General features: G+C 48.8%; 1 protein-coding gene across 1 annotated transcript in view; it reads right to left on the bottom strand.

Moving 5' to 3' along the window:
- LOC143959454 (uncharacterized) overlaps nt 1-25,592 on the bottom strand; it is an 86,477-nt gene that overhangs the window by 13,971 nt on the left and 46,914 nt on the right. Inside the window, exons 2-3 of the mRNA XM_077468105.1 lie at nt 15,654-15,983; nt 12,211-12,537 (exon numbers count right to left, since the gene is read on the bottom strand). Coding sequence (XP_077324231.1) covers nt 12,211-12,537; nt 15,654-15,983 — 657 coding nt within the window. The remainder of the gene's footprint in view (nt 1-12,210; nt 12,538-15,653; nt 15,984-25,592) is intronic.

Below are 25,592 nucleotides of genomic sequence, written 5' to 3'. Positions count from 1 at the left end.
AATCATCAATGAATAGACAATCATTCCTCCCCCCATTTCCCCTGCTGGAGTAAATTGGAGCGTCCTTTATTTGGCCTTCCTCTGGATCCTCTGTAGGTATAGGATTGTGTAGATGGGATTGGAGGATTTCTTCTCTTTTATTGGTGGAACTGGATGGACTTTATGAAGAGATGATAAATAGAGAATGTATTACATATATAATGCAGTCAGGTAAGATAATCCCTGACCTTCCAGTAGATGATGGTGGGCGTCCATCCATACATGGACAAGGACAATGGACATGTGGAGGACAATAAATGTCTTCTCTGGATATTTTGTATTATTTGGTCTAAGGCTAGACATACATTTTCAATTTTCGGTTCTTCTTCCACAGATTGAAGGAAAGAAAATCAAAGGTTTCCCCGCCATCAGAATACAATGATCAGTGCTGGAGGCTATAGCCACCGGCAGTGATTGTACAAAAAAAGAACACGACGGGCTGATTGTTCTGAAGTCATCTGATGGACCAACTTCAGTACAATCAGTCTGCCCTTGGATGGCTTGAATTTCAAACTGTCATGCAGACAATCCTGTATCCTATATGTGGGGTCCTGACCTCTCATACAATTATCATTATCATAAGAAGAGAAGACACAACAGTCACATCAGAAAATGGAAACCCAACAACCTTCTGAGATAAGAAAGAGGGGCGCCCCCTATCACAAGGTGTAGGAAGGGGCCCAGATAGCCAATCAGCTGCAAGTTTGAAGATGACTTGACAAGCTATTAGGGGCTGAAATTAATCGTTGCATCGATGCATCGGGATTCGGGTGTCCCCGATTCGGCATCGATGCATACGGACCGGAAAATCAATTGCGGGTGACATCATAAAAACTTGCCCCACCCCTCCCAGGAAAGCACTCCGAGCATAGTTTTTTTTAAATAAATGGCGACTTACAGTGAATGATGTGCCCCGCTGTATATGCTTTTAAAAAGAATGTGTCACTTGATTCCCGAAATTCACAGTAAATACATCCCGATCATGTGCCATCCAGAGCCCAGCCCGCCTCTCACCTCCCGCCTCTTTCCTCTCACGTCTCTCGAGTCCTGACGTCAGCGGGGAATTCTTAGCCCCACCCGCCTCTCTTCTGATATGATAACTATAGTCAGCAGGCGGGGCTGAGAATTCCCCGCTGATGTCAGGACTCGAGAGACGTGAGAGGAGAGAGGCGGGAGGAGAGAGGCAGGCCGGTGTTGTGCCGAGAATGGTTTCCACGTCAAAATATGTTCCCCCTGGCTCTCGGCTCAGACCGGAACTCCGCCTGTCCAGCCCTCTGCACTGCAGCTCCTCCTCCTCTACCCCGAATGCAAATCACATTTCCACCATCCCCTGTACAATATTATTAGTCTATTCTATACACACACACACACACACATATATATATATATATATTACTCCATCCACACATAGTATAATATATATTTATGGTTCAGAGCCCTATGGCTGATACGGATAAGGATGACAAACAGGGTTAACACAAACTTACCACTTGAAATGGACCTGAAAGTGTGCCTTGGTCTAACGTACGGTATACCAAAATAAGGGGGCATACCCTAGATAAGAAATGAGAATTGAATGAAATGAACATGAAATGAAGTGAAATGAGTACTCTTGTGAGGAGTATAATGCCTTGAGAAATGCCCTAAAAAGGTAATGGGAGGGTGGGTATCGCGCACAGGAACCGACAAGGAACGCAGCCAAACGGGCTGATTAAATACCCCTCCGGTCTCCTCCCATAAATTCAGGCCACCATACTGGCCTTCTTATTTATGGTTCAGAGCCCTGTGGCCGAAACGGATAAGGATGACATACAGGGTTAACATAATCTTACCACTTGAAATGGACCTGAAAGTGTGCCTTAGTCTAACATATGGTATACCAAAATAAGGGGGCAAAAACATTCAGGTAGGGATTGTTCTTTATTGACTTAACTTAGTCACTGAGTGAGTTTGATGAAGGCCTGGGCCATCTGTGGATTGGGAATATAGTGGGCAAAGCAGGTGGACTTCCATCTGCCCAGTTTCCTGATTACATGGTCCGGGACCCCTTGGCGGGAGGCTGTTGAGGCTGCCCCGATACGGAACAAGTGTCCGGAGTACTGAGCAGGGTTGAGCTGAAGGATACGTAGAAGTATCCTGATATGTTCCATGAACCGAGCAGCGTTCAGGGGCTTGGTATGGAACGGCAGGAGTGGACTAGTGTCTGGTTGATCGGCCAGTAGTGACAACAGGCGAGTGAGAGTGGAGACTGGACACCAGCTGTTATGGGTCTTATAATAATCGATGTCCGTACCGGAGCCAACCTGTTGTGTTTTGGAGACTGCTAGATGTAAGATGAAATGGTCTTCGTAACGAACCAGGTAGCGTTTACAAAGCATACGTTCTGCGGGGTTGTTACAGGTGAACTCTCCTGGCCGAAAGAAGCCATAGAAGGCCAGATACATGTAAGACCACGCTAGGGTGAAGACCGAAGTGTGATGTGGCCAGGATATCTGACATGCTCCTGAAGATATCTCCTGTAATAGGCAGGCAGGTTTGGTGCTGATCACTGGCTCACGCCTCTGGACACCATGCAAGACAGCCCGTACAGCATGGTATGAAAACAACGAGGATTCAGTAGGGTCCTGGAGGGACGTGAAATGTTGGACGCCGGCTAGATACAGCTGGATTGTATTGTGGGATAGTGCAAGTTCCAAGTGGCAGTAGGAGATAAAGGCCAGCACTTGCTTGACATGTGATGTCTCTCTACCGTGGCGGGTCATGAATCGATTGAAGGCCCTCCAGGCCGTTTGGTAGGCCTTGAAGGTGTTGCGTGAGAGAGAAGAGCTGATGAGTTGAGTTGCCAGTAGAAGGTGTGGGGCTAGTCCAGGGTCAGCTGAGACCAGGCCGGGATAGCTGCCGACATTGGTTCGGCTTCGGGCACCTGTTCAAAAAACGAGATGAAATGAAAGCGTGAGAGGGCATCTGCTGCCAGATTGCACTTACTGGGGATAAAGGAGCAGTAGACATTGAACTGAAATTGTAACGAGAGCTGAACCAGCCGATGCAGGAAGGACATCACCACAAGGGACCTGGACCTGCCTTTATTAATGATTTCTGCAGTGGCCAAGTTATCTGTCGAAAAGGCCACGGTTTGGCCCGACCAGCTGCGGCCCCAGATGTGTGCTGCTGCTAAGATAGGGTACAACTCGAAAAGGGAGGATGTCTCAGAAAAGTCGGGTATTGCCAATATCTGAGGTGGCCAGGGAGCTGCGAACCAGAGGTGGCCAAAAATTGCCGCGAAGCCTGTGGAGGCAGCTGCGTCGGTCACCACCTGGGGTGAAAGGGAAGACACCAAGGGAGTGAACAAGAATATGCCATTCCAGGATGACAGAAATTACTCCCACATAGAGAGGTCCGCTTTTGCCGTGGAGTCGAGGCTGAGGACCTGCTCCGGATCCTGTGTGTGGGACAGGAACACCAGTAGGCGGGATACAAAGGAGCAACCCTGGGGGATGATACGCATGGCGAAGTTCAGCATGCCGAGAAGGGACTGCAACTGCTTTTTGGTGCATGCTCTGGAGTGGGTGAAGTCCCTCAGGACCGCCCTGATGCGGGTCAGTTTATCCAGTGGGAGGCTGGCCTGCATGGTGCTGGTGACCGGGCTTCGTGTAGAAGGATCCACGTAAGTGACTGTGCAAATGTGTCGAAAAGCCAGGGGCTGCTTTTAGACCCAAAGGTCAGCTTGTAGCGAAGTAATATAGCTCCCTCCACTTGATGCCATGCCAGCACCAAAGAGATGGATGGATGGGAAGGAGCTTGAAGGCATCTGAGATATCGGCCTTGGAGAGCCAGGTGCCCGTGCCTGTCTTGAGTATGGCCTGGATGGCCACGTCTACAGAGGCATATTTAAGAGAAAACTCCTCGGAGGGGGTGAGAGAATTCAGACTGGGGAAAGTAGAGGAATGAGGCGCTGACAAATCATATACCAATCTCAAGTTATTGGAGAACTTGCCCTTGACAAGCCCAATAGGGCTGACTCTCCAGGTGTTGAAGGGGGGCTGGGTGAAGGGGCCTATCATAATGTCCCGATTTAACTTGACTTGCAAGAGCTGGTCTATGGCCTGTTCGTCAATGGCTGCCGACCGTAGGTTCTGGCCCTCATATGTGACATGAGGGAGAGAGATGAGACCCGTGTGGAAGCCTTGAACGAGGTAGATGGCCAGCGAGGGAGAGGGGTGTGAAGCAAGGTAGAAGCCGAGCCACAAGCCGTCGACCTGGCTCAGTCATGATTTCTTGAGCTGTTTGACCTCACACAGGAGCCTGGGGTGGGCCCTTTGGCACAGGGTACAAATATGCAGCAGCCAGCATTGGCTAAAGTTACAGGAGCCGTAGTTATAATTGTTGCAGATCGCTGTTCCTCCTATCATCTTGACCGGGCGCCCAAACTTATCTAACTGAGGCAGGCGTGCGGGGGCCTGCTGGCCCTGAGCTGCACCAGAGGTAGAAGGGTTTACTGAGGGGCGAGCTGATATCAAGTTGGCGCACCAGGTGGTGGTGTGGGTGGCCGACTGGCAAATAGCGCAGAGGGGTGAACGTAGGCCCGCAAAATGGCGGCAAAACAGCTCAGTATCCATGACGCTCCAGTCGGTAGGCGTCTGAATTTGCAGGAGCCTGGCGGCCGCTTTAGCAGGGGAGGAGCGGTGATAGTCATAGAAGCCAAAACCCCCATATTTGTAGCCCAAGTCTACGACAGTGTGGAGATACCGATCCAGCTCCTCTCTCTTGCAGGGGGAGGCTGAGCAGACGACATCCCTCAACATGCCTTAACATGCCGAAGGCCAAAGTGAATTCTGTCACCAAATGTTTCCTGTCCAACCTGGGATCTTTGGCCTTGAGGACCACCAATACGTCCCCCCACGTGTACGCCTTGTTCTCCACTAGGTCGTGGAGGGAGATGAGCAGGGAGGTGAGATTGACATCCTTGCCCTCTAGGATATCCTTCCTGACATTGGCCGGGACCAAATGAGAAGGGTACACCACGGTACTGCACCCTGTGGTACCTGCGAGAGGAATAGCCATTGCCCAAAGGTCCGGGAGGAGAAATGGCGGGTGGGTCTCCAGGAGGGCCACCCTATTCTGGACCTCAGAAACTGAGGTGGCCAGTGATGACACCAGGGTATGAAGTTGGGTGATAGCAGAGGAGATAGAATCCAGGGAAGCCTGCTGGGAGCTGGTTCCTGCCATGGGTGGAGGAGGGAAGAGGAGCTTGAAGAGCTCGGCCTTCCTGTCTGTCGCAGGAAAGGGGATGCCTCTACGCCTCAACTCTGAGGTCAACTTTGGAATGGTCCATCCTCTGGGGGACCGCAGGCTGCCACTCTCTGAGACTGGAGAGGGGGACAACGGGGCCCTGAGATCCTCACTGCCGGCTTGGGCATGGTAGTGTAGTCCAAGCCTGGGTGAGCCAACTTGTCCTCGGGGCTGGATACTCTCTGAGATGAACCTAATTAGGGTGACATGGATTACAAGACTCACTAGTGATCCCTAATGGTATACATACCTAGTGAAGTGGGCACTCCTGCTTACGTGCCCTTGCTTTTTTTTTTTTTTTTTTTCTTACCTAAGGAGGCACCGTCCAAACGGGTGCAGGGTGGACCTACTGAAACTCGACTGACCTACGAATATGAAGGCAAAACTTGTTGAGATTTCCATACCTGTCACAGACAACTGGCTAAAACAGTGACTTCACTGGGGGTGATGAGTTTTAAAATGAAATGCAATGAAATGAGACAAACAAACAAATAATGAAATGTTGCCTTTAAATGAAACATCTGCCATGACAGAGGCGCGACTCGGTCGTGTTTCAGACGCAGCTGACAACGAAATAGACTCTGGAGCATGTACGGAAATGAGGCAAATAGTGAAATGAGGCCAATGAGCAAGGCCCCCCGGAATGAATCGGAACATTGCAAAACAACTGGATTCGAACTGGGATGCAGTACGTGACAATGAAATGAGCGATTCTGCCATGACAGGGCCCGAATCACCATGCCGTAACTTGCGACTGAGCACAAAACGGAGTCTGGAGCATGTATTGAAATGTGGCTTGTCCTGGGGCACGCTGGGACCAATTTAGTGCATAGGTGTGACTATTCATATCGGAGCATGATAGGTGACAACGAAATGATACCCATGACAAAGACAAGAATCAGAGAGTAAGCCCATGATTGACAAATAAATCCTGTCTCTGGAGCATGTACCGAAATGAGGCCAAACAACTGGGCACACCGGAACGAATCAGTGCATCTGTAAATGCGTCAGGATTCGAATCGGAGCGTAATAAGTGACCAGAAATGATATGCCATGACAGAGACAAGAATTAGCGACTGGACCGATGATTTGACAAAGAATCCGTCTCTGGAGCATGCACAGAAATGAGGCCAAACAACTGGGCACACCGGAACGAATTGGTGCATTCCTGAAATGCGACTGGATTTGTATCGGAGCGTAATACGTGACAAGAAATGATGTGCCATGAAAGAGACAAGAATCCGAGACTAAACCTGAACCTGCGAGTGACTCTGTCTCTGGAGCATGTACTGAAATGAGGCCAAAAAACTGGGGCACACCGGAGCGAATCGGTGCATCGGAGATGCGACTAGATTCGAATCGGAGCGTAATACGTGACAAGAAATGAATGAGATGATTAGAAATGATTTGCGAGCTTTCGGAATTGGTTTGAAACGATCCGGACTGATTAGAACGTTCTGACATGGTAAGCAACGACTTGTGACTTAGAAATGATTCGAACGATTCGAAATGTTTAGAAATGACTAGGGATTGTTCGAATGAATGAAATGATTTGCGAAATTAATGCCTGATGTGGCATGGACCGATGCGCCACGAACGAGTGACAACGAATCATTCGTGAAGCAAAGGAGCAACCGATGTTTTGGAACGAGTGCGTGCGACATGATCGGAACACGTTTTGTGAAATGTTTGTGAGTGGTTCGTGAGTTCAGGATATTGTGGTTTAGTGATATAATAAAATGCATGAAATTAGAAATGGGAGCCCAAGCCCTACCTGTGACAGCCGGACCAGATGCGTTGTACGACAACAGCGACTCGGGTATTGTAAAACTTGGACAATAACACACAAGCGCTCAACTCACGGACATGAAGACAGACGCGAAACACAGACTCATGGAGACGGGACTAACAAACACGGGAACTCACTACGTATAGTCTCGAATAGTCGGCCCTAGATCTCTGACGTAACAAATATCGTGCACAGGAACCGACAAGGAACGCAGCCGTACAGGCTGATTAAATACCCCTCTGGGCTCCTCCCATAAATTCAGGCCACCATACTGGCCTTCTTATATATATATAATGTATGTATTAGTCCATCCACACATATATATGGTACTATATTGTACTCCTTCCATATAGTTCCGATCTGAGCCGAGAGCCAGGGGGAACAGATTTCTCGGCACAACACCGGGCACGGCCTATGATCAGGATGTATTTACTGTAAAATGCGGTATAGTGACACATTTTAAAAAAAAGTACATACTTTTTTTAATAAATACAGCGGGGCACATCATGCAATGTAACAGTAAGTATAGTACAAATGGGTTTGTACTCTACTTACACCTCACGCTGGCTGCATTTGAAGGGCACAGGTGGCTGCGTTTGAAGGGCACAGGTGGCTGCGTTTGACGGGCACAGGTGGCTGCGTTTGAAGGGCACAGGTGGCTGCGTTTGACGGGCACAGGTGGCTGCATTTGAAGGGCACAGGTGGCTGCGTTTGAAGGGCACAGGTGGCTGCATTTGAAGGGCACAGGTGGCTGCGTTTGAAGGGCACAGGTGGCTGCGTTTGATGGGCACAGGTGGCTGCGTTTGAAGGGCACAGGTGGCTGCGTTTGACGGGCACAGGTGGCTGCGTTTGAAGGGCACAGGTGGCTGCGTTTGAAGGGCACAGGTGGCTGCGTTTGAAGGGCACAGGTGGCTGCGTTTGATGGGGGAGGTTCAGTATTTTTCCGTTTGTTTAAAAAGACACTAGGAGGCCCAAGCGAAAGTGGGAGCTCGTCGGTAATCATGATGCATTGCGGAATCAAATCAAATCGAATCTTTGACCAGATAATCGTAATCGAATCGCGAGTCCAGTGAAGATGCGCACCCCTACAAGCTATTGCCAGACTTTCCGGACTTCACAAGTTTGTTGCACAATTGTAGCAAATCCACATTACAAGACCCGTGCTATAGACTTGTGGGGACTTGCAGAGCTTCTGATGAAGACTAGGGATGAGTTGGGTGTTTGAGTTGAACGAATCTTTGACTCGAACACCGGCTGTTCGCCGAAGCCAGAACTTTGTGGGCCGTTCGCACCATATTTCTATGCCACTCACGGTCCACAATGCACTGTGCCATCGCAGTGCATTGCTGGCTGATGATTGGCCAAGCATGCACTGTGACCTGCATGCTTGGCCAATCACAGCGCCGGCAGCGAGGAGAGCCATAATTGGCCACAGGCAGGATGTCTGTGGCCAATTATAGCTCAGGGGGTTGAGTACACGCCCCACACTATATAAGGCCACCTGCACGACGGCCTTGTGTAATGTGCTGCAGCGTTCATAGAGAGAAGGATAGGCAGGGACAGTGTCTTCTTTTCTTGTGATTGGACCTACTGCAGTTACAGTTGGTGTATTGTGCCTCCTGCACAGTGTACACCTGAAGCTACCCCAATTGCTTGTGCTCTTCAGATCCTATACCACAGTGCCCACCAGTGCCACCTGTCAGTGCCCACAATCAGTGCCTGGACAGTGCTGCTGCACATCAGTGCCATCTTATCAGTGCCGCCTCATCAGCGCATATCAGTAAAGCAGAAAAATTACCTATTTGCAAAATTTTCTAATAAACTATTAAACATGATTTTTTTTTCAAAATTTTCAATTTTTTTGTTTGTTTAGCAAAAAATAAAAACCCAGCGGTGATTAAATACCACCAAAAGAAATCTCTATTTGTGGGGAAAAATGATAAAAATGTCATTTGGGTACAGTGTTGTATGACCGTGTAATTGTCATTCAAAGTGCGTCAGCGATGAAAGATGAAAATTGGTCTGGGCAGGAGGGGGTTTAGTGCCCGGTAAGGAAGTGGTTACCCGCTCTAGACTGCGGATTATATAGACAGGAATATTATCCGCCATCTATGATTGGAAATCATTTCCTGTCCTCTGAGAACAAACACCGTGAAGGGGAAATATTGTGTTTTTATTTTATTATGATCAGGACTAAAAAATAAAACCTGTAATGTAAATCTATCATTTCTGTATATATTTCATATTCTCTATTCAGTCAGTGGGCGGGGCTTATTTGTTTTCTGCCCCTCCTACCTGCTCTGTTTAAATGTCTCTGTGCCCATCCCCCGATCTCTCCTCCCCTGGACAGGTGACCCCCCATCTCTGCTCTCCTCTGATTGGCTGACCCCATTCTTCACAGTACAGGTGATGTTCCAGGGCCCCGGGGACCCCACAATGGCTGTAATGTTATTGGAATAATTCCGCTGGGATCCTCCAATCAGAGATAGACGGATATTCAGCTTAGTCCCCTCCTCCACCCTGCAGGAGATCTCAGCGCTGCCATTCCGGAGACATGAGACATGGAGGAGCGGAACCGATACTGGAACTGAGAGAGACAATCATTTCCATTGATCAGGTCCAATATATACACAGCATGCCCCTCCCCCACCCTTACCTATAATCAGGTGTGCAGACATCTTCCTGGAGACTGGAGGAGATAGATTGTGTCTGTGTGCACCCCTCCCCCAACACTAAATCCCCCCACTAACATCACACCCATTTTCTTCAGTCATGTGACCCCCATACACAGCGCTGTACAATCTCATCTGGATGATCGGCTCTAAGAACATTGTACATGGCTACTGCTGTGTGAGAGATATTCTGTACATTGTAATACAAAGTGGATGATACAAAACAGGATGTGAGGAGTTCCCTCTAAAGGAGACCTCCGCCCAGTGGTTCTTGGTGGAGTCTTCTGGGATGAAGAGTCTCCGGAGATGTAAATGCCCCCCATGATGGGAATCCCCCAACATCTGTGCAGGGGGGAGGGGTGAAGATTTCCCCGCTCAGGTGAAGGATGAGATCTTCACACCCCGTCTGTGTTTGCAGCTGGAGATCCACCATTGTCACCCATCAGCAGAATTCCCACCATCCAGATCATGGAGTCCTCATAGTGAGAGAGGAAAATGAGCACAGGGGGAGGGGCTGCCCACAGCGACCAATCAGAATTCTCAAGTCCTTTTTTCCTGAGATGTGAAAACCGATTGGCTGCTGTTGTCAGAAACTCCACCCTGCTGAAGAAGCAGCTCCATCTCAATAAACTGAACTTCCCTTCTACATGGAGGGTGTATATAAAGACACGGAGCGGGGAGGACACTGCTAGGACTGGAGGTGGGGGTTGGGTGGACTTACCTTCTACATGGAAGGTGTATATAAAGACACGGAGCGGGGAGGACACTGCTAGGACTGGAGGTGGGGGTTGGGTGGACTTACCTTCTACATGGACGGTGTATATAAAGACACGGAGCGGGGAGGACACTGCTAGGACTGGGGGTGGGGGTTGGATGGACTTACCTTCTACATGGACGGTGTATATAAAGACACGGAGCGGGGAGGACACTGCTAGGACTGGGGGTGGGGGTTGGATGGACTTACCTTCTACATGGACGGTGTATATAAAGACACGGAGCGGGGAGGACACTGCTAGGACTGGGGGTGGGGGTTGGGTGGACTTACCTTCTACATGGACGGTGTATATAAAGACACGGAGCGGGGAGGACACTGCTAGGACTGGGGGTGGGGGTTGGATGGACTTACCTTCTACATGGACGGTGTATATAAAGACACGGAGCGGGGAGGACACTGCTAGGACTGGGGGTGGGGTTGGATGGACTTACCTTCTACATGGACGGTGTATATAAAGACACGGAGCGGGGAGGACACTGCTAGGACTGGGGGTGGGGGTTGGGTGGACTTACCTTCTACATGGACGGTGTATATAAAGACACGGAGCCGGGAGGACACTGCTAGGACTGGGGGTGGGAGTTGGGTGGACTTACCTTCTACATGGACGGTGTATATAAAGACACGGAGCCGGGAGGACACTGCTAGGACTGGGGGTGGGGGTTGGATGGACTTACCTTCTACATGGACGGTGTATATAAAGACACGGAGCCGGGAGGACACTGCTAGGACTGGGGGTGGGGGTTGGGTGGACTTACCTTCTACATGGACGGTGTATATAAAGACACGGACCCGGGAGGACACTGCTAGGACTGGGGGTGGGGGTTGGGTGGACTTACCTTCTACATGGACGGTGTATATAAAGCCACGGAGCGGGGAGGACACTGCTAGGACTGGGGGTGGGGGTTGGATGGACTTACCTTCTACATGGACGGTGTATATAAAGACACGGAGCAGGGAGGACACTGCTAGGACTGGGGGTGGGGGTTGGGTGGACTTACCTTCTACATGGACGGTGTATATAAAGACACGGAGCGGGGAGGACACTGCTAGGACTGGGGGTGGGGGTTGGATGGACTTACCTTCTACATGGACGGTGTATATAAAGACACGGAGCGGGGAGGACACTGCTAGGACTGGGGGTGGGGGTTGGATGGACTTACCTTCTACATGGACGGTGTATATAAAGACACGGAGCGGGGAGGACACTGCTAGGACTGGGGGTGGGGGTTGGATGGACTTACCTTCTACATGGACGGTGTATATAAAGACACGGAGCGGGGAGGACACTGCTAGGACTGGGGGTGGGGGTTGGATGGACTTACCTTCTACATGGACGGTGTATATAAAGACACGGAGCGGGGAGGACACTGCTAGGACTGGGGGTGGGGGTTGGATGGACTTACCTTCTACATGGACGGTGTATATAAAGACACGGAGCGGGGAGGACACTGCTAGGACTGGGGGTGGGGGTTGGGTGGACTTACCTTCTACATGGACGGTGTATATAAAGACACGGAGCCGGGAGGACACTGCTAGGACTGGGGGTGGGGGTTGGATGGACTTACCTTCTACATGGACGGTGTATATAAAGACACGGAGCCGGGAGGACACTGCTAGGACTGGGGGTGGGGGTTGGGTGGACTTACCTTCTACATGGATGAAGTAATCATCTCTCTGTATAAGTCGTCCTGTAGAGTTCTCTATATACACACGGTATCTCCCGTCATTCTCCGGAGTCACATTGGATATGATCAGACTTCCATTCTCTGATATTCTTGTATTGGGGAAATATCTGACATCAGACGGATCACAATCCCAGTGATAAGCTATTTCCTCCCAGTCTCCAGGAAATTTCTCATAGTACCAGTAAATCCGGTCACATCTCCCTGTATCTGTAGGGTTGAGGGTGAGATGGATTCTGATGGGGATGAGAAGGTCAGATCCCGGCCGGGTGAATATTTCCTGGACTTTTCCTGCACAGACAGAATACAGATCCCAGTCAGGTCACAGTGTACTCCCCTCCCCCTCATATAACATATATCCCTCTATGAGGATCCCAGAAATATTCAGATTCCATCTATCAGAGTCCTCCGGGTCTTCCTGGGATTCCTCTGTTTTCTTCCCATCTCAGATCATTGAGGAATCTCCTCTGACACCCCTATACTCTCCATTATTCTACCAATAAATCATCAATGAATAGACAATCATTCCTCCCCCCATTTCCCCTGCTGGAGTAAATTGGAGCGTCCTTTATTTGGCCTTCCTCTGGATCCTCTGTAGGTATAGGATTGTGTAGATGGGATTGGAGGATTTCTTCTCTTTTATTGGTGGAACTGGATGGACTTTATGAAGAGATGATAAATAGAGAATGTATTACATATATAATGCAGTCAGGTAAGATAATCCCTGACCTTCCAGTAGATGATGGTGGGCGTCCATCCATACATGGACAAGGACAATGGACATGTGGAGGACAATAAATGTCTTCTCTGGATATTTTGTATTATTTGGTCTAAGGCTAGACATACATTTTCAATTTTCGGTTCTTCTTCCACAGATTGAAGGAAAGAAAATCGCTTGATTCCCCATCAGCACAGTCAGTGTTGATGGGAAGAATCCCTCTTGTGGAGTCATTGTGTTCTGAGAGTGGAAGGTTTCCCCGCCATCAGAATACAATGATCAGTGCTGGAGGCTATAGCCACCGGCAGTGATTGTACAAGAAAAGAACACGACGGGCTGGTTGTTCTGAAGTCATCCGATGGACCAACTTCAGTACAATCAGTCTGCCCTTGGATGGCTTGAATTTCAAACTGGCATGCAGACAATCCTGTATCCTATATGTGGGGTCCTGACCTCTCATACAATTATCATTATCATAAGAAGAGAAGACACAACAGTCACATCAGAAAATGGAAACCCAACAACCTTCTGAGATAAGAAAGAGGGGCGCCCCCTATCACAAGGTGTAGGAAGGGGCCCAGATAGCCAATCAGCTGCAAGTTTGAAGATGACTTGACAAGCTATTGCCAGACTTGCCGGACTTCACAAGTTTGTTGTACAATTGTAGGGAATCCACATTACAAGAGCCGTGCTATAGACTTGTGGGGACTTGTGGGGCTCTTGCTATAGACTCACCACTTCTGTCGGACCCACTGATTGGCTCCTGCTGTGTCCAATAACAGTGGGAGTGGCCTCCAGTGGCGCACGCCCCCCAGACCAGGAAGAAGAAATCATGAACAGGTAAGTGATTTTGCCGCCCTGCCGCAGTAGATGTACGCGGGGCGCTCCTTACCCGCTCTAGACTGCGGATTATATAGACAGGAATATTATCCGCCATCTATGATTGGAAATCATTTCCTGTCCTCTGAGAACAAACACCATGAAGGGGAAATATTGTGTTTTTATTATATTATGATCAGGACTAAAAAATAAAACCTGTAATGTAAATCTATCATTTCTGTATATATTTCATATTCTCTATTCAGGCAGTGGGCGGGGCTTATTTGTTTTCTGCCCCTCCCAGCTGCTCTAATTAAATGTCTCTGTGCCCATCCCCCGATCTCTCCTGCCCTGGATAGGTGACACCGGCTCTGCTCTCCTCTGATTGGCTGACCTCATTTTTCACAGTACAGGTGATGTTCCAGGGCCCCGGGGACCCCACAATGGCTGTAATGTTATTGGTGGATGTGGAATATCTCTCCTGGGATCCTCCAATCACAGATAGACTGATATTCAACTTAGTCCCCTCCTCCACCCTGCAGGAGATCTCAGCGCTGCCATTCCGGGGACATGAGACATGGAGGAGCGGAACTGATACTGGAACTGAGAGAGACAATCATTTCCATTGATCAGGTCCAATATATACACAGCATGCCCCTCCCCCATCCTTACCTATAATCAGGTGTGCAGACATCTTCCTGGAGACTGGAGGAGATAGATTGTGTCTGTGTGCACCCCTCCCCCAACACTAAATCCCCCACTAACATCACACCCATTTTCTTCAGTCATGTGACCCCCATACACAGCGCTGTACAATCTCATCTGGATGATCGGCTCTAAGAACATTGTACATGGCTACTGCTGTGTGAGAGATATTCTGTACATTGTAATACAAAGTGGATGATACAAAACAGGATGTGAGGAGTTCCCTCTAAAGGAGACCTCCGCCCAGTGGTTCTTGGTGGAGTCTTCTGGGATGAAGAGTCTCCGGAGATGTAAATGCCCCCCCATGCTGGGAATCCCCCAACATCTGTGCAGGGGGAGGGGTGAAGATTTCTCCGCTCAGGTGAAGGATGAGATCTTCACACCCCGTCTGTGTTTCCAGCTGGAGATCCACCATTGTCACCCATCAGCAGAATTCCCACCATCCAGATCATGGAGTCCTCATAGTGAGAGAGGAAAATGAGCACAGGGGGAGGGGCTGCCCACAGCGACCAATCAGAATTCTCAAGTCCTTTTTTCCTGAGATGTGAAAACCGATTGGCTGCTGTTGTCAGAAGCTCCACCCTGTTGAAGAATCAGCTCCATCCCAATAAACTGAACTCCAACTTTCAGTGGAGAGGTGGCTCCGCCCAGGTCAGAGGTCAGCCTGAGGGTCGGAGCCCCAACTGGGGTCACTGAAATCCCCTCTGAGGTCTCCAGATTGCTGCATTGTCAGTGTGTGTGTTGGGGATCTGTCACCCCACCATCAATGGTCACATCTACCACATGGGGACCCCGAGCAGAAGGCACAGCACAGTTCAGATCACAGCAACTTCAGGAGTGCTGAGCACTGCAGATGTGACTCCACAGGGAATGGTGAGGATGGGGCAGTAATCAGAGGACATTGTACATACGTCTCTCCCAGATCTTCTACTACAGGGATCCTCAAACTACGGCCCTCCAGCTGTTGCAAAACTACACATCCCATGAGGCATTGTGAAACTCTGACATTCACAGATAAGACTGGGCATGATGGGAATTGTAGTTTCTGAACAACTGGAGGGCCGTAGTTTGAAGACCCCATGTTCTACTATATAATGTATGGATATAAAGACACGGAGCGGGGAGGACACTGCTAGGACTGGGGGTGGGGGTTGGGTGGACTTACCTTCTACATGGATGAAGTAATCATCTCTCTGTATACGGTGTCCTGTAGAGTTCTCTATATACACACGGTACATCCCGTCATTCTCCGGAGTCACATTGGATATGATCAGACTTCCATTCTCTGATATCCTTGTATTGGGGAAATATCTGAAAATAGACGGATCACAATTCCTGTGTTCAGCTATTCTCTCCCAGTCTCCAGGAGATTTCTCATAGTACCAGTAAATCCGGTCACATTCCCATCTATCTGTATGGTTGAGGGTGAGATGGATTCTGATGGGGATGAGAAGGTCAGATCCCGGCCGGGTGAATATTTCCTCCGGGACTTTTCCTGCACAGACAGAATACAGATCCCAGTCAGGTCACAGTGTACTCCCCTCCCCCCTCATATAACATATATCCCTCTATGAGGATCCCAGAAATATTCAGATTCCATCTATCAGAGTCCTCCGGGTCTTCCTGGGATTCCTCTGTTTTCTTCCCATCTCAGATCATTGAGGAATCTCCTCTGACACCCCTATACTCTCCATTATTCTACCAATAAATCATCAATGAATAGACAATCATTCCTCCCCCCATTTCCCCTGCTGGAGTAAATTGGAGCGTCCTTTATTTGGCCTTCCTCTGGATCCTCTGTAGGTATAGGATTGTGTAGATGGGATTGGAGGATTTCTTCTCTTTTATTGGTGGAACTGGATGGACTTTATGAAGAGATGATAAATAGAGAATGTATTACATATATAATGCAGTCAGGTAAGATAATCCCTGACCTTCCAGTAGATGATGGTGGGCGTCCATCCATACATGGACAAGGACAATGGACATGTGGAGGACAATAAATGTCTTCTCTGGATATTTTGTATTATTTGGTCTAAGGCTAGACATACATTTCCAATTTTCGGTTCTTCTTCCACAGATTGAAGGAAAGAAAATCAAAGGTTTCCCCGCCATCAGAATACAATGATCAGTGCTGGAGGCTATAGCCACCGGCAGTGATTGTACAAAAAAAGAACACGACGGGCTGGTTGTTCTGAAGTCATCCGATGGACCAACTTCAGTACAATCAGTCTGCCCTTGGATGGCTTGAATTTCAAACTGGCATGCAGACAATCCTGTATCCTATATGTGGGGTCCTGACCTCTCATACAATTATCATTATCATAAGAAGAGAAGACACAACAGTCACATCAGAAAATGGAAACCCAACAACCTTCTGAGATAAGAAAGAGGGGCGCCCCCTATCACAAGGTGTGGGAAGGGGCCCAGATAGCCAATCAGCTGCAAGTTTGAAGATGACTTGACAAGCTATTGCCAGACTTGCCGGACTTCACAAGTTTGTTGTACAATTGTAGGGAATCCACATTACAAGAGCCGTGCTATAGACTTGTGGGGACTTGTGGGGCTCTTGATGAAGACTTGGGATGAGTTGGGTGTTCAAGTTGAACACCAGCTATTCGGCAAAGCCAGAACTTTGTGGGCAGTTCGCACTATATTCGTGTGGTGCTCACGGCCCACAATGCACTGCGCCATCGCAGTGCATTGCTGGCTGATGATTGGCCAAGCATGCACTATGACCCGCATGCTTGGCCAATCACAGCACCGGTAGCGAGGAGAGCCATAATTGGCCAGATGGCAGGATGTCTGTGGCCAATTATAGCTCAGGGGGTTAAGTACACGCCCCACACTATATAAGGCTGCCTGCACGATGGCCTTGTGTAATGTGCTCCAGCGTTCATAGAGAGAAGGATAGGCAGGGACAGTGTCTTCTTTTCTTGTGATTGAACCTAGTGCAGTTACAGTCGGTGTATTGTGCCTCCTGCACAGTGTACACCTGAAGCTACCCCAATTGTTTGTGCTCTTCAGATCCTATACCACAGTGCCCACCAGTGCCACCTGTCAGTGAGGCCCGGAACAGAAAAGACAGAAAAGAAAAAGTAGTGCAGGGCCGGGCATGACCATGTATTTAGGGGAGACAATGCATGGGTTAATATGAAGAGATTAGAGGGAAGGGGACAGTGAGAAAAGTCCAAGGGGGAGTGGTAATATATAAGGAGGAGGCGGGGCTGGGCTGGGAACAGAAAGTTGTGGAGAAAGAAATGAGGAGGCAGTTTTTTGCTCTGCTCCTCCAACATGGCTGAGATGTCACTCGGATGAGGGTCTTTATGGATGACCAGGTGAGCGGATTGTGGCTGGGAGGTGATGGTTGCTGTGCATGCAGAGTTTGCAGCCTCTGGCACTCTGTTTTCACCAGGGCCCTCATCTGGGACCATGCTCCAGGCAAGGAGCCCTCTGGGGGGAACAATCCAGTCCCCCAGCAAAGAATAGCCAGCCGTCTGCCTGAACAGGGTCTGGGTGGACTCCACGCCACCAGCCCAGCTCGGTGGGCGGGGCCACGGGCCGTTATGGTGCCTCTTCCCCGTCCATGAATCGCAGGACTACTACCTCCTCTGCCTGCATCGCTGCGCGGGGAGGAAGGCTTAGGAGGGAGACTTATTAGTATGGCCATCAGGCTGCTTATACAAAGGAAGAAAAAAAAATGAAAGGTTTTTTTTTAAGGGGGTGGGGCTTCGCGGGTGGGCGTGGCCTATACCGGTGGCTCGAGATGGCGGTGGAAGGACGAGGTTGACCTTCCAGGTCATAGTATGTGAGGGCATGTGTGGAACTGTGGCAGGAGGCGGAGCTTCAGGGGTGAGACAGGCAGTACAACGGAGGGACTCCACGGCCCCCAGGACCTCTTTGCCTAGGGGGCTGATGACACCACCGGTCCTGGTCTGGGACCGCAGGTCGGAGGGCGAGCTGTCAGTGTGCGAGGAGGAGGAGCCACAGGAATGCAAGCCAGCGATGGAGGCAAGCGAGGCGGCTGTTGGGGTTCCAGTCAGCCTGGTAAGTCAAATAATGTCTAAATGTTTTTCGTTTAAAGTGGTGTTGCCACCAAAAAAATAAAACTACTTAAAATTCGTAAAAAAAATTAAAAAAAAACAATTGGCAAAAAAAAAAATTTTTACTCACCTCTAAATACCGGTTGCTAGGGGGTCCCTCGTAGTCTGCCTTCTTCATTGCCCAGGCTGGTGACATCACTTCCCCTCGCGCCGCACATTCACCTGGGACCTGTCATGTGTCCCAGGTGACTGTTCGGCGTATCACGGCGCCCTGCGCCGCTCGCGCATGCGCAGTGGGTGCCCGGCTGTGAAGCCACAGCCGGGTGCCCACAGTATGCATGATGGCGCCGCGAGCGGAGCGGGTAGCGAGGGGGGGGGGCTTCGTTCCCCCGCATCGCTGGACCCTGGGGCAGGTAAGTGTCCGATTATTAAAAGCCAGCAGCTGCAGTATTTGTAGCTGCTGACTTTTAATTTTTTTTTTTAGGGGGTACCCCACTTTAAGTTGCATTGCAGGATTTGTTGGGGGGTTGGAAAGGGGGGTGCAATGTCAGCAGTAGTTGCTCCTCCTTGAACAGAGGTGGTGGATGCTGGCCCACAAGTGGCGGGCGGTGCACCTGCCAGTTTGGGGACAGTGGCGCAGTGGTGGGGTTGTCAGGTAATGGTAGGATGGAGATGGTAAGGATTGCAGATGCAAAATAAATAAATGAATAAATAAATATAAAATAAAATAGAAATAAATAAATAAAAATGTGAGATGTACGGGTGCTTTGAGGGTCCCCTGGGAACACAATTAAATAGGGGGTCCGGGATACGATTTGAAAAGGCAAGTGTGTGGAGATCTTCTCGTTATGGTCACCTTTTAAAAAAAAAAAAAAAAAAAAAAGGGGGGGGGGGGAATTTACATTTTAAGTGTATAGGTTTTGTATAAGTGTATATAGTTTTGCCGAAGGCAGTCGCCATTATGCGATTGTCATGGGGGGAAGAACCCGAACATGGTTCGGCGTTGTTCTGTTATATGTAGGCCATTGGTAGGTGCACATGTTAAAAAGGGGGATCTGATTGGCTACGGGATGATGAGCGGTTTAGACCGCGCAGGTCGGTATGGCCGTTTCTTAATGGGGATCAAAGGATAGCGGCTTCTGGATGTGGTTTCTGTAGTAGTAGAGGCAACTATACCCCCCTCGGCTGAAAAGAAAGGGGTGGGTTGGCAGTGCAATGTGAGCTCCTGTCAGTTGAGTTAAACACGAGTGTTAAATGGGTGGGGGGACCCATCCATTGTATTGTGGCTTCATGTGAGGACACTGTACAGGCGAGCCTAGTCACACAAGGGATGATTTTTGGAAAGCGGTGAAAAGGTTGCAGCCTTTCGTAAGTAGATACGGAAATAGCGAGGCTGCTTGCCTCCAGGGTTTTTAATGGGGTCTACAGTGGGGGTGGTGCCTGAGAAGGAACCAGACACGTTTCGCCTCGTTTCCCCACTTATCTGTCAAAAAAAAAAAAAGAGTTCTGTCATAATCCGATGCGGTGCACTGTGTCCGATACTTCACGTACACAGCTATAAGGTGGGTTAGGTGGGACAGAAAAGGGGCGCCTATGGCAAACTAGGAATCCGTGTTCCACTTGCTTCCAGTTTATTCGGAGAGCTTTGGCTGCTGGATAGATGCTGGCAAGAGGAGTTTTTTTACTTGGAACGATGCCGGCCCAGGGGTTTCTCAATTTAGTGGGCTATGGTTAGATGTTTAGTTCTTTACCGGAGTGGGGGGGTAGAGACGTGTCGGTCCCTGATTCAATCATACATGGCTTGGACATTTGTGTGTTGGGCCGCCTTCCTCCGATGTGTGTGCGATTATACTTTATACATTGCAGCACATTGCAGGTAGGTTCATTAGTGCCATTGGCTGCAAAACACAGGGGGCCGATGAGGGATATTGTACTATTTTGTTCTGGCATTGCGATTGTTTCAGGGGTTACGGAGGGTCATCTCTCAGTGACCAAGTTGGAGGTACTATAGAAGGGGGTGTGTGAGGCCCAGGGACGGCGTGAGGTACAATTGAGGACTTTGCATTCATTGCTGGGTAAGTTCAATTTCACCTGCCGGTTTTATTCCAATGAGCGGGTTTTGGCCGACGGCTGCCGTCTGCTACAGTGGGGGTTTCAGGCCCTGGATAATTTAAACAGTTAAATGCGGAACACGGGGAGGGTTAGAAGGTTTGGTACGAGTTCTTGGCCACATATAACGGACGATGGGTGGATGCCAGGTCGATGGGAAAAGAGGTCATGAACACGGCGGGGTAAACAGGTTTGGGGGAAATTTCTCTTTCAGGGGCAATAGAGTGAGGAATTTGGCCCCAAGTTTGTTGGGTGGAAGTGGGGTGTTCATTTGTAAATGTGTGCTATTGGAATTTTTCCAGTGGTTGCGGCTATGGAGCTGGGGTAAGGGTCATGCAAGAACCTGACATGGAGTTGAATTGTGATTATGTGGGTGTAGTTACGTGGTCAACCACATGTCCGCATTGTCACAACTGGTCATACGGCGGCTATGCCATTTTGTGTTGCGTTAGGTGCAGTTGAACATTTTCTATATGCTATTCATCTTGCAGGCTTCGGAAACACGGGGGGCTTACTCGTGCATCTATTTTCGGTGGGATAGGTTCAGAGAGTTAGCCGGACACAGAGGGGGAGGGGTTCCCTACTCGGGCTGGATAGGAGAGATGGCATTGGAGTCACCACGGGAGGTAACAGGGCAGTCAGCCAGCGAGTCCACATGGGCGGCTGATGTGAAGGTATGAAAAGAAGGGTGGGTTGTTCGGTGCAGGAGTCTGAGTTCGAACATGGCTGTGTGGGGGGTAAGGTTGTTGGTGGTACTATGGTTCCAGGAACTTGGTAAATGGGGTTGGTATCTGCCATCGAGCGGAAACTGGTGGGTTTTTGGCTTTTGTTTGACCTGCTGTGCAGGGTGGATTGAAAAAAGGAGTTTGGGTTGGACAATAAATAAATAAAAAATGATCAAAGGGTTAGAGGGGTGGAGGTGCTGCTGTTTGTGTTACCAGGATTCGGAGTAATAAAAAATAAATAAAAATAAAATAAATAAATCATAAAATAATAAGAAAAAAAAAGGGATAAAACGGTTAGGGAGTTTCTAGGGTTTGGAACAGATGGCATGGGGGGTAGTTCATGTGGCACAAGGCTGGGAAGTATTGGTCGAGGTTCCAGTTTGGGTGGGTGTTCTGAAAATGCCACTGGGACGCAAGGTTGGATGGTGCAGAATACGCTTCACACTCCTTCCACATCGGGGCAGCTTTAGAAGCTGCCAGATGTGGGCTGGATGAGGCGGCGGTAAGGAGGAATGGTAGGTGGGAAGCAAAGCGATTACGCACTTACCTATGCCTTCGTGTGCTGGTGGAATAAATAATAATAATAAAAAATAAAAAAAAACACGAGTGGGGGAGTAGTCTGTATATACGAGCTGTGTTGTTTGTGGTATGGGGTTACATTGGTTTACTTTAAAGTTGGTGCTACCTTTGCCGTTTTTGTTTTGTTTTTGTCCAGATGGAGGACTTATACGCCTTGTCTGGATTTTCTTTGTTATCTGTATGTTTGTTGGGGGGGCCAGGAGAGCAGATGCGAGATCGGTTGGCAGACAGTTGGGTAGTTAGAGGAGGGAGGCATGTGTTCACTGGCTAGGTGTATGGGGGTTGAGGTGCAGCAAGGTGATATGGGAAGTGGAACATTCGGCATGGCGGGATAAACCACCGGCCTTTGGGTTATGCATGCAAGGGGTAATGTTTTTGGGTTCGAATGATCAGGGAGCTGATCTCGGACGTTAAGTCAGATATTTTACGACTTCGTACAGTTGTCTAACACTCAGGTGGTCAGGAGGTTGTGGCTCAGAATGGGGGGGCCTGGTGATCAGGAAAGTAGAGGTGGAAACTAATGTGGGCCTGTAATTGAGGGTGTTGGAATACACCTCTAGGTAGTGGGGATAGTTTTCTGGGCTCTGGGACTCAAAGATGGGATCCAGCGGGCCCCGGGGGTGTGGGGGAGCCCTTAAGGGTAAGGTGTCATCCTTGCGGGCTGTGGCGGTGTTTTGTTGGTCTTTGACGGTGGCAGTAAACATATGTGATGGAAAGGGGTGGGGGGCTCATCGGTAGTATGTGCCCCTCCGGTGTATTCCAGCGAAAGGTTAGCTGGAATACTGTAATGGTTGCACTGCGGGAAGGGGGTTGTCTCCGAGCAGGTTATCCGCTGGAGGCCTATCGTGTGGAAAAAGATCCCGCAGTGTATTGGTGGAATATGTGTTGGAGTTCCGGGGTGCCGTCAAAGACCAACAGACTGGAGTTGAACAAGTTGTTACGGAGGTGATATTTTGGTATATATTTGATATTGGAGTTATTTATATGGTGTGAATAATAAATAGGCTGCTATGGCCATTTATACTCCAAAATGAAGGTGTGGTCTCATCATTTTAGAAGGGTAAGAAATGGGGATGTTGGAGCACAAGTGGTATAGCAGTAAGAGGCAAGTTGGGTACCTCTGAACTACACTGGTCAAGGGCCCAGAATCAGTGTCTGGACAGTGCTGCTGCACATCAGTGCCACCTATCAGTGTCCATCAGTGCCCATTGGTGCCACTCATCAGTGCCGCCTCATCAGCGCATATCAATGAAGCAGAAAAATTAACTGTTTGCAAAATTTTATAAGAAATTATTAAACATTAATTTTTTTTCAAAATTTTTCATCTTTTTTTGTTAGTTTATCAAAAAATTAAAAAATAATAATTTTCCTGATTGTCCTGGGCAGGAGGGGGTTTAGTGCCCGGTAAGGAAGTGGTTACCCGCTCTAGACTGCGGATTATATAGACAGGAATATTATCCGCCATCTATGATTGGAAATCATTTCCTGTCCTCTGAGAACAAACACCGTGAAGGGGAAATATTGTGTTTTTATTTTATTATGATCAGGACTAAAAAATAAAACCTGTAATGTAAATCTATCATTTCTGTATATATTTTATATTCTCTATTCAGGCAGTGGGCGGAGCTTATTTGTTTTCTGCCCCTCCCATCTGCTCTGTTTAAATGTCTCTGTGCCCATCCCCCGATCTCTCCTCCCCTGGATAGGTGACCCCGCCTCTACTCTCCTCTGATTGGCTGACCCCATTCTTCACAGTACAGGTGATGTTCCAGGGCCCCGGTGACCCCACAATGGCTGTAATGTGATTGGAATAATTCCTCTGGGATCCTCCAATCACAGATAGACTGATATTTGGCTTAGTCCCCTCCTCCACCCTGCAGGAGATCTCAGCGCTGCCATTCCGGGGACATGAGACATGGAGGAGCGGAACCGATACTGGAACTGAGAGAGACAATCATTTCCATTGATCAGATCCAATATATACACAGCATGCCCCTCCCCCATCCTTACCTATAATCAGGTGTGCAGACATCTTCCTGGAGACTGGAGGAGATAGATTGTGTCTGTGTGCACCCCTCCCCCAACACTAAATCCCCCCACTAACATGACACCCATTTTCTTCAGTCATGTGACCCCCATACACAGCGCTCTACAATCTCTTCTGGACTTACCTTCTACATGGATGAAGTAATAATTTATATGTATAAGGTCTCTTGTAGGGTTCTCTATATGCACATAGTATCTCCCGTCATTCTCCAGAGTCACATTGGATATGATCAGACTTCCATTCTCTGATAATCTTGTATTGGGGAAATATCTGAGATCAGACGGATCACAATTCCAGTGTTCAGCTATTTTCTTCCAGTCTCTAGGAAATTTCTCATAGTACCAGATAATCCGGTCACATCTCCCTGTATCTGGACGGTTGAGGGTGAAATGACGTCTGATGGGGATGAGAAGGTCAGATCCCGGCCGGGTGAATATTTCCTGGTCATTTCCTGCACAGACAGAATACAGATCCCAGTCAGGTCACAGTGTACTCCCCTCCCCCTCATATAACATATATCCCTCTATGAGGATCCCAGAAATATTCAGATTCCATCTATCAAAGTCCTCCGGGTCTTCCTGGGATTCCTCTGTTTTCTTCCCATCTCAGATCATTGAGGAATCTCCTCTGACACCCCTATACTCTCCATTATTCTACCAATAAATCATCAATGAATAGACAATCATTCCTCCCCCCATTTCCCCTGCTGGAGTAAATTGGATCATTCTTTATTTCACCTTCTTCTGGATCCTCTGTATTTCTCTTTTATCATCGCTCCCAACTGTCCCGGATTTTGAGGGACTGTCCCTGATTTGGAGGAATGTCCCTCTGTCCCGCTTTCCTCCTCATTTTGGTCTGATCTATAGAGTTGTATATAAAATGTACTTTCCTGGTGCGTCATGACATCATACATATGGGTTGTGACTCCGCCCCCACAACCTGATAGGTCTGGTTAACTATAAATCAAAGACAGACCCGGCTCACAGCATTCTCCTTTTTATTCTCACCTGATCAGGACACGAGGTATCCCTTCCCAAATGTCACCCCGGTCGGGTTCAGCCTCTCCTGGGTGGAAGTCCTTCCTCTACAGTCTCTAAATGAGCCTATATGGTTGGAGCCCCATTCTGGTGGTGCAGGCTTCTCAAAGAAAGCTTTAAACAAGCTTTGACGTAAGTCACAGAGTTTCTTTTTGCTTTCCATGTGCTTTTTACCTCTTTTCTCTGTGTTAGGGGCGTTTGCCATTCCCAAGATGGCCGTAGCGGTGAAAGTGCACTGTGATCGCGAGAGGCGGGAAGTGATGAGGCGTCAGTGTTTCCTGGCTAGAGCTTGTCCAGGATGGTGATCTGAGCATGCTCAGCACTGATATCATCACTAATGGCAAATGTGAGTTCTAAATGGTTTTATGGCATTTCGGGCAACAAATGGTGGCGCTCTCTACTCATGCATGCTGGATGCTTATGTGGTCATTGTTTACAGGTATGTTTTCCCTCTTTATGGCTTTCACCTGTGTTTTTTCTATCTCCTTCTCAGTGTTGCTCTAGGATCATTGTGCTCTTTATGGCATTCACCTGGGCTCTTCCTATCCCCTTTTCACTGCAAAG

Source organism: Lithobates pipiens, unplaced genomic scaffold, assembly GCF_037356315.1.
Source record: "Lithobates pipiens isolate NorthernLeopardFrog02 unplaced genomic scaffold, aLitPip1_a1.2 Scaffold_76, whole genome shotgun sequence".
Classification (NCBI taxonomy): domain Eukaryota; kingdom Metazoa; phylum Chordata; class Amphibia; order Anura; family Ranidae; genus Lithobates; species Lithobates pipiens.
Note: the sequence above shows the minus strand (reverse complement) of the source record. Positions and strands in the feature narration are given on the sequence as shown.